At 45.0% G+C, this 15,213-nt stretch overlaps 1 protein-coding gene and 1 non-coding gene across 2 annotated transcripts in view; one reads left to right on the top strand and one right to left on the bottom strand.

The window, feature by feature from the left end:
- Positions 1-15,213, bottom strand: part of LOC144483173 (uncharacterized) — a 950,558-nt gene that overhangs the window by 31,922 nt on the left and 903,423 nt on the right. Inside the window, 1 exon segment of the mRNA XM_078201968.1 lies at positions 11,775-12,214. Within this exon segment, the coding sequence (XP_078058094.1) occupies positions 11,775-12,214 (440 nt within the window).
- trnac-aca (transfer RNA cysteine (anticodon ACA)) lies at positions 14,104-14,176 on the top strand. Its single transcript has one exon. It is a non-coding gene; the product is annotated as a tRNA-Cys (tRNA).

The raw sequence follows: 15,213 nt of genomic DNA on the forward strand, positions 1-15,213 counted from the left end.
TGATGGGGACCGGCAGAGGATACAGCAGGATATAGATCAGTTGGAGACTTGGGCGGAGAGATGGCCGATGAAGTTTAATCCGGACAAATGTGAGGTAATGCATTTTGGAAGGTCTAATACAGATGGGAAATATACAGTTATTGGCAGAACCCTTAAGAGTATTGATAGGCAGAAGGATCTGGGTGTACAGGTACACAGGTCATTGAAAGTGGCAATGCAGGTGGAGAAGGTCGTCAAGAAGGCATACGGCATGCTTGCCTTCATCGGCCGGGGCATTGAGTTTAAAAATTGGCAAGTCATGTTGCAGCTTTATAGAACCTTAGTTTGACCGCACTTGGAATCTAGTGTTCAATTCTGGTCACCACACTACCAGAAGGATGTGGAGGCTTTGGAGAGGGTACGGAAAATATTTATCAGGATGTTGTCTGGTGTGGAGGGCATTAGCTATGAGGAGAGGTTGGAGAAACTTGGTTTGTTCTCACTGGAACGACAGAGGTTGAGGGGGGCGACCTGATAGAAGTCTACAAGATTATGAGGGACATGGACAGAGTGGATAATCTGAAGCTTTTTCCCAGGTTGGAAGAGTCAATTACTAGGGGGCATAGGTTTAAGGTGCGAGGGGCAAGGTTTAAAGGAGATGTACCAGGCAGGTTTTTTACACAGAGGGTGGTGGGTGCCTGGAACTCGTTTCCGGGGAAGGTAGTGGAAGCAGATACGATAGTGACTTTTAAGATGTGTCTTGACAAATATATGAAATGCATAGGAATAGAGGGATATGGTCCCCGTAAAGGTAGGGGGTTTTAGTTCAGACGGGCAGCATGGTTGCTACAGGCTTGGAGGGCCAAAGGGCTTGTTTCTGTGCTGTAATTTTCTTTGTTCTTCGTTCTGTTTGGAACATCCCAAATGCCCATCCAATTTCCTTTTTAATTGTTTATTGTCTCCACTTCCTCCACCCTCATAGACAGCGAGTTTCAGGTCATTACCATTCGCTGCATCAGAATATTCTTCCTCACATCTCCCCCCCCACCCCCCCCCCTCCCCCCCACTCCTCCCCCACTCCTCCCCTTGCATCTCTGACCCAAAACCATAAATCTGTGTCCCCCCCTAGTCCTTGTCCCATCAGCTAATAGGAACAGCTTTTCTTTGTCCACCTTATCTAAACCTGTCAGAATCTGTCCACCTCGATCAAATCTCCCCTCAACCTCCTTTTCTCCAAGAGGAACAAGCCCAGCCTGACATCGACAATAAAGAACAAACTAACAGAATATGTTAATACCTGAAATCAAATGGGAATGTTTAATTTCTGTTTTAATGATATTGTGAATATATTGTCCTGGACAATAAAGGAATTGGAATAACTCAGCTTGGGTGTGGTTGAATGGAATATATCAATCTGGTATCCACCTACAGTCTAGTGAAAGTCTGGAATGTGTAGCTGGAAGTCCCTCCCTAACAGCACTGTGGGTGTACTTACACCTCAGGCATTGCAGCAGTTCAAGAAGGCACCCTTGGGGTTGGGGTTGACCATGGCCAAGGCAGCTACATACAGCCACATATTCTGTTATAATTGAAGGACTGCAGATTGAATGTGAGGCATTGTGGGACTGGACTATCTTGACCACATTCCTGTGACTGCCCGGAAACTCATGTGTCTATTTTAAAGAACAAAGAACAATACAGCACAGGAACAGGCTCTTCGGCCCTCCAAGCCTGCACCGATCATGTGTTCCTAACGAGACCATCCGTTTGTATCCCTCTATCCCCAGTCTGTTCATGTGGTTATCTAGATAAGTCTTAAATGATCCTCGCGTGTCTGCCTCAACCACCTTGCTTGGTAGTGCATTCCAGGCCCCCACCACCCTCTGTGTAAAATACGTCCCCCGCATATCTGTATTGAACCTTGCCCCCCTTACCTTGAACTTGTGACCCCTTGTGTTTGTCATTTCTGACCTGGGAAAAAGCTTCCAACTGTTCACCCTATCTATGCCCTTCATAATTTTGTAAACTTCTATTAGGTTGCCCTCAACCTCCGTCTTTCCAGGGAGAACAACCCTAGTTTACTCAATCTCTCCTCATAGCGAATACCCTCCATACAAGGCAACATCCTGGTAAACCTTTTCTGCACTCTCTCCAAAGCCTCCACGCCCTTCTGGTAGTGTGGCGACCAGAACTGGATGCAGTATTCCAAATGTGGCCTAACCAACGTTCTATATAACTGCAACATCATATGCCAACTTTTATACTCTATGCCCCAATAAAAGCAAGCATGCCATATGCCTTCTTCATCCCCCTTTCCACCTGTGCTGCCACCTTTAAGGATCGTGGACTTGCACACCCAGATCCCTCTGTGTGTCTATACTCCTGATGGTTCTGCCATTTATTGTATAGCTCCCCCCTGCATTAGATCTACCAAAATGCATCACTTCGCATTTATCTGGATTAAGTTCCATCTGCCATTTCTCCGCCCAATTTTCCAGCCTATCTATGTCCTGCTGTATTCTCTGACAATGTTCATCACAATCCACAACTCCAGCAATCATTGTGTCGTCCGCAAACTTACTAATCAGACTAGCTACATCTTCTTCCAAATCATTTATATATATCACAAACAGCAGAGATCCCGGTACAGAGCCCTGCGGAACATCACGAGTCACAGATCTCCAATCAGAAAAAGACCCCTCCACTGCTACCCTCTGTCTTCTATGGCCAAGCCAGTTCTGTACTCATGTAGCTAGTTCACCTTTGATCCCGTGAGATTTAACCTTTTGCACCACCTGCCATGAGGGACCTTGTCAAATGCTTCACTAAATTCCATGGAGACGACATCCACGGCCCTTCCCTCGTCAGTCATTTTTGTCACCTCAAAAAACGCAACCAAATTTGTGAGGCATGACCTCCCTTGTACAATCGCTAATGAGATTGTTCAGTTCTAAATGTGTATAGATCCTATCTCTAAGAATCTTCTCCAACAATTTCCCTACCACGGACGTCAAGTTCACTGGCCTATAATTACCCGGGTTATCCTTGTTACCCTTGTTAAATAACGGGACCACATTTGCTATCCTCCAATCCTCTGGGACCTCACCTGTGTCCAATGAAGAAACAAAGATTTTTGTGAGAGGCCCAGAAATTTCATCTCTTGTCTCTCTCAGTAACTGGAAACTTGATAAGGTGCCCCATGCAAGGCTTATTGAGAAAGTGAGGGGGCATGGGATCCAAGGGGACATTGCTTTGTGGATCCAGAACTGGCTTGCCCACAGAAGGAAAAGAGTGGTTATAGACGGGTCATATTCTGCAGGGAGGTCGGTCACCAGTGGAGTGCCCCAGGGATCTGTTCTGGGAACCTTACTCTTTGTGATTTTTATAAATGACCTGGATGAGGAAGTGGAGGGATGGGTTGGTAAGTTTGCTGATGACACAAAGGTTGGAGGTGTTGTGGATAGTATGAAGGGATGTCAGAAGTTGCAGCGAGACATTGATAGGATGCAAGACTGGATGGAGAAGTGGCAGATGGAGTTCAACCCAGATAAGTGTGAGGTAGTTCATATTGGCAGGTCAAATACGATGGCAGAATATAATATTAATGGTAGGACTCTTGGCAGAGTGGAAGATCAGAAGGATCTTGGGGTCCGAGTTCATAGGACGCTCAAAGCAGCTGTGCAGGTTGAGGCTGTGGTTAAGAAGGCGGATGGTGTACTGGCCTTCATCAATCGAGGAATTGAGCTTAGGAGTCATGAGATAATGTTGCAACTGTATAAGACCCTGGTCAGACCACACTTGGAGTACTGTGCTCAGTTCTGGTCGCCTCATTACAGAAGGATGTGGAAATCATAGAAAGGGTGCAGAGGAGATTTACAAGGATGTTGCCTGGGTTGGGGAGCATGCCTTATGAGGATAGGTTGAGTGAGCTCAGTCTTTTCTCCTTGGAGAGACGAAGGATGAGGGGTGACCTGATAGAGGTGTATAAGATGTTGAGAGGTATTGATCGAGTGGATAGTCAGAGGCTTTTTCCCAGGGCTGAAATGGTTGCCTCAAGACCACACAGGTTTAAGGTGCTGGGGACTAGGTACAGAGATGTCAGGGGTAAGTTTTTCACTCAGAGGGTGGTGGGTGGTGGAGGCGGATTCGATAGGGTCTTTTAAGAGACTTTTAGATAAGTACATGGAACTTAGTAAGATAGAGGGTTATAGGTAAGCCTAGTAATCGCTAAGGTAGGGACATGTTCGGCACGACTTTGTGGGCTGAAGGGCTGGTATTGTGCTGTAGTTTTTCTATGTTTCTATGGAAGTCCCTTCCTAACAGCACTGTGGGTGTACGTACACCTCAGGCATTGCAGCAGTTCAAGAAGGCACCCTTGGGGTTGGGGTTGACCATGGCCAAGGCAGCTACATACAGCCACATATTCTGTTATAATTGAAGGACTGCAGATTGAATGTGAGGCATTGTGGGACTGGACTATCTTGACCATATTCCTGTGACTGCCCGGAAACACGTGTCTATTTTAGTTTATAATTGAGGATTTCTGGGAATAAGTTAAATGCGGAAATATTAAGCACAGCCTGGAGGAATTTGGAATAACTGAGAGTTTTATCCCCAGATAAAGAACAAAGATTTTGCCGGTGTTTGGGTGTAACGTGTTTGGGATTTTAAATCAACAAAGATGTTGCCTCTAAAATCAGTCCTTGTAAGTTGTCTTAAAAAAGGTTAAGTTATAATGAAGGATCTTGGATCTTATTTTAATCAAGGAGTTGTGAGCTTGTAGTGCTCTGTCGCTTTAAGAAGCTATAGCTGCGAGAGAGAACGCTGAGGATTCATTGTTTAAAATTTACGAGCTGTGAGAATCTGTGTGTTTTGTTTGTTTTATGTGAATGTTTGTCGATGTGTTTTATTATTGTTTTGGGCTACATTTGTTAAGGTTTATCTTTCTGGTGGATTAACCTCATCTTGAATCTTTAATTAAAGGCATTTTTGGAAGTTTAAAAACAGGATCACAAGAACGCTTAAGTAATTAATTTTAGTTATTGTTGATGTAAAGCACATGTTAAGTTTCTCAGTTTGTGTGTGGATGATATTTGTGGGATGAACGCTTCAAGCTTTGAGGTTTTCTGTCTGTGATTTAAATCAAACAGATTTTTAAAAAAGGAAGTGTGATCAATAAAACTTTTTTTGTTCAGAAGTTATGAACCTGGAGCTGTTGGACTTTAACCTGGTGTTGTTAAACTTCTTACTGTGTTTACCCCAGTCCAACGCCGGCATCTCCACATCATGGCCATATTTACTGGCCAGAGACAGGATTCCAGGATATTTTACTAAACATGTGGGAATTTTAATCCGGATACAATTCACCCATGTGAGAATGAGAGTTTTAATTTGTAATGGTTATTTAAAATTTGACACATGTGAAATGATTCTGACCAATCCTGTGTTGGATTGATCTTGGGTTAAACTTCCTGTCAGGTCCAAAGATTTATTCCTGACGCAAGTAACACAAAGAAAGGGAAAATTCTGGAATTGGATACTGAAGAAAAGAGTTTAAAAAGAGAGATTATTAAATAGAAATGTTGCCAGACCATGTGGTCATTAGATTAAAACAAAGGAAGGGTGCTGACATCCATTTGAGAACTTTTAATCCATCCCATTTCTAACTAAGGGAGTCTATGTACAAAGAAAGCCCAAGAAAGACCCCCCCAAGGGGGGGTCGGGAAAGCATCATGATGGGGGCACCTGTCCATGAGATGATCACATAGCCCCATAATGCCCAGATACTAATTTTAATGAACCTATAATGTATGTAATCTATCACCATTCTGATTGGATTGTGTCCAGCTGGGATGGGCTGAGTAACTGGATAAGAATTGATGATATTCTGTGTTGGGTGGAGTTGCACATGGTCAGCCCCTGTGGCTTCTCCCCGCTGGCGTAACTCAATAAACTGTTTGTCAATTGAATCAGGCACAACACACTGGGTACATTCCCACTTCATCCTTGGGAGTGGCCTGATAAGCCGTGGTCCAGACTAAATGTGGCCTCTGGGGGGCCTTTCATGAATCATATGTGTTTGGTCATTGTAAATGTGCATTCAAAATGGTTGGAAGCACAGATCATGAGTAATATTCCAGCTCCTGTGACAATAGAGAAGCTCTGTCAAATTTTCACAAGCCCTGGGTTACCAGATTGGCTTGTTTCAGATAACGACACTCTGTTTACAAGTGAGGTGTTTCAGGAATTCCTGTAAAGGAATGGTCTACGCCATGTGCGTACTGCACCGTTTCATCTGGCTACAAATGGTCTCGCAGAAAGAGCTGTTCAAACTCTGAAGGAGGGATTGAAAAGAATGGCAGGCGATACTTTAAGAACAAAGCTCTCAAGATTTTTGTTCCAGTTTCGCATCACACCACAATCCACAACCGGACTCTCTCCTGTGGAATTTTTAGGTAGAAGGTTGAAGTCTCATCTGGACCTGCTTCACCCAGATCTCAGAGCAAAAGTGAGCAGGAGACAAGAGAAGCAGAAGGAGGGACACGACTACCGTGCCAAAGAGAGGCAGTTCAAACCGGGTGATCAGGTTTACATCAGAAACTTTGGGAGTAATCAAATTTTAAACCAAAGTGGTCCAGTATCTTGGGTGGTGAGACTGTAAAACGGAAGAGTTGTTCGCAGACACCAAGACCATATTCGCTTGCGGTGTGACCCCGAGTCAGGAACAGTTTCAGAGTCAGCAACCATTACTGAGACCGTGGCAGAGGGTCATGCTGCTGTGGATGTTCACCAGGAAATGGTTCCAGCTTTGCCAGTTGACTCTGCTGTGGGAGTGGAAGAGGAATGTTCATGTACAGATTCTCAAACTACCTCTTCACCTCCCATTCCAGAAACACCATTACAAGATTTACCAGTGGTATTGTACAGGTCGCAATGCAACCACAAAGCTCCTGACAGACTTCCGTATTGTTAAAGACATTACTTTGTTGTATTTCTGTCCTGATGGGGGATTGAAATTTAAGGGGAGGAGAAGTGTTACAGAGTGTTCTTCTCAGCCTCTCTCCCTTCTGAGCACGTGCGGGCTTTGGGTGGGGTTTCAGTCTGCAAGTCCAGGCTGGTTCCAATGCTCCTGTTTCCTTTTGTTTGCCAATGATTTTTAAACTTTGTTATTTATTTATATAAAGAACATTCTGCTTTTAACAATGCATTCGACTACCTTATTTGTGGACTGAAGTTCCCACAATTGTAAAGCAGGAGATTAGTTAAATGGACAGCCTGAATTGAGAGACAATTAAAGAATAAATGATTCATTAATACAGTTGTTAGGACGGAAATGTAAATTTGAACACAAAAGTTTTTAACTTTTAGAATTATAAACATAAGAATGGTTAAAATGCTGCGGGAATTATAAGATATTGCCTTCTGATGCCAACAGAATAGAAAAAACATGACAAGACTTGTTAGGGTGGCCCGGTGGCACACTGGTTAGCACTGCTGCCTCACAGCACCAGAGACCTGGGTTTGATTCCCGGCTTGGGTGACTCTGTGGACTTTGCACGTTGTTCCTGTGTCTGCCTGGTTTTCTTCCGGGTGCTCTGGTTTCCTCCCACAGTCCGAAAGATGTGCTGGTTAGGTGCTGGTACAGGCCTCCTGACAGTGGTCAGGACCAGGGGCACAAAATGCACCACGAAATAGAAAGGGCATGTCAGAAAGGCAAGGTCACAGTGATCATGGGGGATTTCAATATGCAGGTGGACTGGGTAAATAATGTTGCCAGTGGACCCAAAGAAAGGGAATTCATTGAATGTTTACAGGATGGCTTTTTGGAACAGCTTGTGATGGAGCCCACGAGGGAACAGGCTATTCTGGACTTAGTGTTATGTAATGAGCCAGACGTGATAAAAGATCTTAAAGTAAGGGAACACTTAGGAAGCAGTGATCATAATATGGTAGAATTCAGTCTGCAATTTGAAAGAAGGAAGGCAGAATCAGATGTGAAGGTTCTACAGTTAAATAAAGGTAATTACAGGCGCATGAGGGAGGAACTGACAAAAATCGACTGGAAGCAGAGCCTAATGGGAAAGACAGTAGAACAGCAATGGCAGGAGTTTCTGGGAGTAATTGAGGACACAGTGCAGAGGTTCATCCCAAACAAAAGAAAGGTTATCAGAGGGGGGATTAGGCAGCCATGGCTGACAAAGGAAGTCAGGGAATGCATCAAGGCAAAAGAGAGAGCCTATAATGTGGCAAAGAGTAGTGGGAAGTCAGAAGATTGGGAAGGCTATAAAAACAAACAGAGGATAACAAAGAGAGAAATAAGGAAGGAGAGGATCAAATATGAAGGTAGGCTAGCCAGTAACATTAGGAATGATAGTAAAAGTTTCTTTAAATACATTAAAAACAAACGGGAGGCAAAAGTAGACATTGGGCCGCTCCAAAATGACGCTGGTAATCTAGTGATGGGAGACAAGGAAATAGCTGAGGAACTTAATAAGTACTTTGCGTCAGTCTTCACAGTAGAAGACATGAGTAATATCCCAACAATTCAGGAAAGTCAGGGGGCAGAGTTGAATATGGTTGCCATCACAAAGGAGAAAGTGCTAGAGAAACTAAAAGGTCTGAAAATTGATAAATCTCCGGGCCCAGATGGGCTACATCCTAGAGTTCTAAAGGAGATAGCTGAAGAAATAGTGGAGGCGTTAGTTATGATCTTTCAAAAGTCACTGGAGTCAGGGAAAGTCCCAGAGGATTGGAAAATCGCTGTTGTAACCCCACTGTTCAAGAAGGGAACAAGAAAAAAGATGGAAAATTATAGGCCAATTAGCCTAACCTCAGTTGTTGGCAAAATTCTAGAATCCATCGTTAAGGATGAGATTTCTAAATTCTTGGAAGTGCAGGGTCGGATTAAGACAAGTCAGCATGGATTTAGTAAGGGGAGGTCGTGCCTGACAAACCTGTTAGAGTTCTTTGAAGAGATAACAAATAGGTTAGACCAAGGAGAGCCAATGGATGTTATCTATCTTGACTTCCAAAAGGCCTTTGACAAGGTGCCTCACGGGAGACTGCTGAGTAAAATAAGGGCCCATGGTATTCGAGGCAAGGTACTAACATGGATTGACGATTGGCTGTCAGACAGAAGGCAGAGAGTTGGGATAAAAGGTTCTTTCTCAGAATGGCAACCGGTGACAAGTGGTGTCCCGCAGGGTTCAGTGTTGGGGCCACAGCTGTTCTCTTTATATATTAACGATCTAGATGACGGGACTGGGAGCATTCTGGCCAAGTTTGCCGATGATACAAAGATAGGTGGAGGGGCAGGTAGTATTGAGGAGGTGGGGAGGCTGCAGAAAGATTTAGACAGTTTAGGAGAGTGGTCCAAGAAGTGGCTGATGAAATTCAACGTGGGCAAGTGCGAGGTCGTACACTTTGGAAAAAAGAATAGAGGCATGGACTATTTTCTAAACGGTGACAAAATTCATAATGCTAAAGTGCAAAGGGACTTGGGAGTCCTAGTCCAGGATTCTCTAAAGGTAAACTTGCAGGTTGAGTCCGTAATTAAGAAAGCAAATGTAATGTTGTCATTTATCTCAAGAGGCTTGGAATACAAAAGCAGGGATGTACTTCTGAGGCTTTATAAAGCACTGGTTAGGCCCCATTTGGAGTACTGTGAGCAATTTTGGGCCCCACACCTCAGGAAGGACATACTGGCACTGGAGCGGGTCCAGCGGAGATTCACACGGATGATCCCAGGAATGGTAGGCCTGACATACGATGAACGTCTGAGGATCGTGGGATTATATTCATTGGAGTTTAGGAGGTTGAGGGGAGATCTGATAGAAACTTACAAGATAATGAACGGCTTAGATAGGATGGACGTAGGGAAGTTGTTTCCATTAACAGGGGAGACTAGGACGCGGGGGCACAGCCTTAGAATAAAAGGGAGTCACTTTAGAACAGAGATGAGGAGAAATTTCTTCAGCCAGAGAGTGGTGGGTCTGTGGAATTCATTGCCACAGAGGGCTGTGGAGGCCGAGACGTTGAGCGTCTTCAAGACAGAAATTGATAAATTCTTGATTTCTCGAGGAATTAAGGGCTATGGGGAGAGAGCGGGTAAATGGAGTTGAAATCAACCATGATTGAATGGTGGAGTGGACTCGATGGGCCGAATGGCCTTACTTCCGCTCCTATGTCTTATGGTCTTATGGTCTTATTGACCATGCTAAATTCTCCCTCAGTGTACCCGAACAGATGCCAGAGTGCGGTGACTGGGGGATTTTCCCAGGAACTTCATTTATTAGTGTCACAAGTCGGCTTACATTAACACTGCATTGAAGTTACTCTGAAAACCAGCATGTCTTTCGGACTGTGGGAGGAAACCGGAGCACCCGAAGGAAACCCACGCAGACACGGGGAGAATGTGCATACTGTGACCCAAGCCGGGAGTCGAACCCAGGTCCCTGGCGCTGTGAGGCAGCAGTGCAAACCACTGTGCCCTACAGAGAGGTGTTGGGAGCTGTTGATTTTACAAGTTATCCATGTTTTCGGAGCCATCACTTCATGTCCTGGTCTGAAAAGGATAGAGAGAAATCTGTTCATAAGATTTTGGAGCAGAATTAGGCCATTCGGCCCATCGAATCATTCGATCATGGTTGATATGCTCCTCATCCCTAGTTCCTGCTTCTCCCGATAACATTTCATAAGTTCATACATTCAATTGTTAAAGCTGAGCTTTCTCCTTTTACTGTTAATCGATACTTTCCTTTTTTATCTTTCTGACTTGTTACATTTTTAATGGTTAATAAACTTCCTGAATTCACCATTTAAAGTATTCTTTCGAGCCACATGGTTAAGTCACTGGAACCTGGTGTGATTTACAGTTATGGAGTTATTGTAAACAAGAGAACCTCATAAGTCTTAGTTCAAATAAATCACCATTCTCACAAATGGAATGCTATCCTTTATTCTGAGAGAAATTGAACATTGAAGTAAAGATGTTCTGCTTCAGTTATACAGGGCGTTGCTGAAACTGCATCTTGAACACCGGGTGCAGTTTTGTCTCCAATTAAACAAAGGATCGTAGGATCCCTGCAGTACAGACAGAGGCCATTCTGCCCATCGAGTCTGTACCAAACAGCACCCCACCCAGGCCCTATTCCCATAACCCCACACATTTACCCTGCTAATCCCCCTGACACAAGGGTCAATTTATCATGGCCAATCCACCTAACCCGCACATCTTTGGACTGTGGGAGGAAACAGGAGCACCCGGATGAAACCCACACAGACATGGGGAGAACGTGCAAACTCCACACAGACAGTGACCCAGGCTGGAATTGAACCCGGGTCCCTGGTGTTATGATGCAGCAGTGCTAACCACTGTGCTGCCGTGCTGCCCCATTTTATAAATACCATGGAAGCAGTTCAGAGGAGATTTACTAGATTGATTCCCAATCCAGTAGTGTGAAATGTTAACTCTGTTTCTCTCTCCAGAGATGCTGCCAGACCTGCTGCGTTTTTCCAGTCCTTTCTGTATTTATTTCAGATCTACCTGTAGTGGGGGGAAAAACACTATTTACTATCCAGGATAAAATAAATGTCCTTCATCAGCTTTTGTGGATCATTTCAGTGGCAATGTGCTCTCCCAGGCTCAAAGAGCATTAGCCCACTGGAAGCAAAGTCGTGCGATCGGCCAGTCCAGCAGAAAGAATCTCTCCTACCCTTCCACTTCACCAACTATAAGAATAAACATGGTTCAGTCCTGGATGTGATTAATGGCAGGAATAACAGCAGAATCCAACCTGTCATCACTTGTGAACTTGCTGGTGTGCCCGCAGGCTGGTGACTGAGTGAATCCCTTCCCACACACACAGCAAGTGAATGGTCTCTCCCCAGTGTGAACTCGCTGGTGTACCCGCAGGTGGGATGATGTTCTAAATCTCTTTGAGCAGTGAGAGCAGCTGAACGGTCTCTCCCCAGTGTGAGTGCGCTGGTGAATCATCAGTTCCCGAGAGCTTTTGAAATCACGCCCACAGTCAGAGCATTTAAACGGTCTCTCATTGGTGTGAGTGAGATTGTGGTTCTGCAGGCTGGATGACTGAGTGAATCCCTTCCCACACACAGAGCAGGTGAACGGTCTCTCCCCAGTGTGAACTCGCTGGTGTATCCACAGGTGGGATGATGGTCTAAATTTCTTTGCGCAGTGAGAGCAGCTGAATGGTCTCTCCCCAGTGTGAATGCGCTGGTGGATAATCAGTTCCCGAGAGCTTTTGAAACCACTCCCACAGTCAGAGCATTTAAAGGGTCTCTCCTGGCTGTGAGTGACTTTGTGTTTTGACAGGTTAGATAACTGCGTAAATCCTTTCCCACACACAGAGCAGATGAATGGCCTCTCCCCGGTGTGACTGCGTCGATGAATTTCCAGTTTACAGGGGGCTCTGTATCTCTTCCCACAGTCCCCACATTTCCACGGTTTCTCCATGGTGCGGGTGTCCTTGTGACTCTCCAGGTTAAACAATCAGTTAAATCTCACACAGAACGTGGGTACAGTCTCTCCCGCTGTGAATGCTGCGATGTACTTTCAGGCTGTGTAACTGGTTAAAGCTCTTTCCACACTCAGTTCACTGGAACACTCTCACTCGGGTGTATCTGTGTCTTGGTGCTTTTCCAGTCACATTGATATTAAAGGCCTGTTGACGCAGACAGAACAGAGAAACATTTCTCCTTCCAGATTCAAAGGCCGATAATATTCAGGTCCGATGAATTGAGTGAGGGTGTCAGATGCTGATGTGACGTTTGTTTCAATCCTCTGTCTGTCAATCCTCACCTTCTGATATCCTGTAAACGAGTTTGGAAAATTCATCAATGTCAGTGCAGGATAGAAATTCAGAACAGACTATTCTAGTTTCTATGGAACATTCTTTCCTCTCTCATTCCCGAAAAGCTGTAAATCTCCATCCCACACACTCTCCCTCCATTCTCACTCTGCTGTATCTAATATTCACCCTCCCAATTCTCCTGAAGGTGCTGATTGAGGCTGATTGACAGATCCATGCTCACTGCTTCCTCTCCTGGACACAGGGAGCTGAAAATCTCCCTGCAGGCTGCCAGACAGATATTTGTCTAAATTACTGGGCTAACAATGTGTGGAACATACCGACTGGATTCACTTCCTTTCCCTTCAGTTGCTGCAAGTTCCCAATTTCCCCCAGAATGAGAAAAGAAATGGAAAGGGGAGGAAAAGAAAGTGTTTCACTCACAGATGTTGGCCTCTTTTAAGGCTTTGCATTGGCCAGGAATACGAACCCAGGCCTCCCGCGGGGCAGGCGAGAATTCTACCACTGAACCACCAATACTCAAGGGAGAGAAAACTGCTCAGTTCTTTCAACCAGTGCTTTCACATGCAAAGAAATGTTGATGATTTGCAGCAGCAAATTCAGTGCTGCTACACACACACAACACTGTTGGAGACAGGAGGAAGATTGAATCTGTCCACTCCCCCATGCCCTGGGGCTGCGCATGTCCAAGGGAGAGAGGAAGCTGCGCATGTGCGGTGGAGTGCCCACCCCTGAGATGTTGACCAATGGGAACTCTGGAGGACCGGAAGGACTCTGGTCCTCCAGCCAATCAGAGCTCCCCCATATGGGCGGCACGGTAGCACAGTGGTTAGCACTGCTGCTTCACAGCTCCAGGGTCCTGGGTTCGATTCCCGGCTCGGGTCACTGTCTGTGTGGAGTTTGCACATTCTCCTCGTGTCTGCGTGGGTTTCCTCCGGGTGCTCCGGTTTCCTCCCACAGTCCAAAGATGTGCGGGTTAGGTTGATTGGCCAGGTTAAAAATTGCCCCTTAGAGTCCTGAGATGTGTAGGTTAGAGGGATTAGTGGGTAAAATGTGTGGGAGTAGGGCCTGGGTGGGATTGTGGTCGGTGCAGACTCGATGGGCCAAATGGCCTCCTTCTGCACTGTAGGGTTTCTATGATTCTATGATTGTCTGAATGCGGAAGTGGACAATGAGCTTGTTCAGCTGCTCATTCCTGCCCAGCAAAGCTGCTGCTGCTCTCTCTCTGAATGAAGATTGAGCTTCAGACACAGACTCAAACTTCCTCCTGGCTCTCCAACATCTGTGAGAGTGTGGGTCAGTGGCGCAATGGATAACGCGTCTGACTACAGATCAGAAGATTCCAGGTTCAACTCCTGGCTGGCTCGATGTCAATTTGAAAAATAGTTTGTGAGCTCCTTTTGACCTAAAAGAGGCCAACATCTGTGAGTAAAACACTTGCTTTGCTCCGCTTTTGTGTTTCTTTTGCATTCTGGGGGAAATTGGGGACTTGTTGAATTTTTAACTTCCAGGTCACCACTCGCTGCCTAAATAAAAATCCTCCTCACATTCTTCATGTATCTGTAACCAGGTAATACAGTGCATTACACACATCATTTATGGCCAAATGTAAAACTTTAACGTGGCTGTCAGCTTGAAGATTAATCATGGATCATTTGCACTTCCACAACCCTCTGAGGCAGCGGGTTCCAGGTAATGACCTTTCTGCACCAAAATAAAATTCTTCCCCACATCCTTCCCTTTCTCCCAATCCAGTTATCCGGTCCCGCATATGGCACAGATTTTAATTTCTAGCGTGTAGGCCGGTCGTTACATGTAGATTTTCAGATCTCTGTGTCCAATATAGAAAGTGGTCAGCATGGATCTGTTAATCAGCCTGAATCAGCACCTTCAATAGACTTGGGAGGTTGTATACTCAGGAGAGCGCAGTGAGAATTGAGGGAGAGTGTGTGGGATGGAGATTGACAGCTTTTGGGGAATGAGAGAGGAAAGAATGTTCCATAGAAACTAGAATTGTCTGTTCTGAATTTCTATCCTGTACTGACAATGATGTCTGTTGTAAATTCCTTTCGTAGATATCAGGAGGTGAGGATTTATAGACAGAAATTTCAAACTAAACATCACATCAAGATTTGACAGAGCCATTCGATTTATTGGGACCTGAATATCATCGACCTTTGAATCTAGAAAAGCAATGTTTGTCTGATCTGTTTGCTTCAGGAGATTTTAAACATCAGTGTGACTGGAACACACCCGAGTGAGAGTGTTCCAGTCCACTGATAGTGGGAAGAGCTTTAACCAGTTACACAGGCTGAAACAACATTGCACCGTTTACAGTGAAGAGAGATCGTACACGTGTTCTGTGTGGACAAGGATTCAACTGATCATCAAACCTGGAGAGTCA

The sequence above is a fragment of the Mustelus asterias genome, unplaced genomic scaffold (assembly GCF_964213995.1).
Source record: "Mustelus asterias unplaced genomic scaffold, sMusAst1.hap1.1 HAP1_SCAFFOLD_47, whole genome shotgun sequence".
In the NCBI taxonomy this organism is placed as follows: Eukaryota; Metazoa; Chordata; class Chondrichthyes; order Carcharhiniformes; family Triakidae; genus Mustelus; species Mustelus asterias.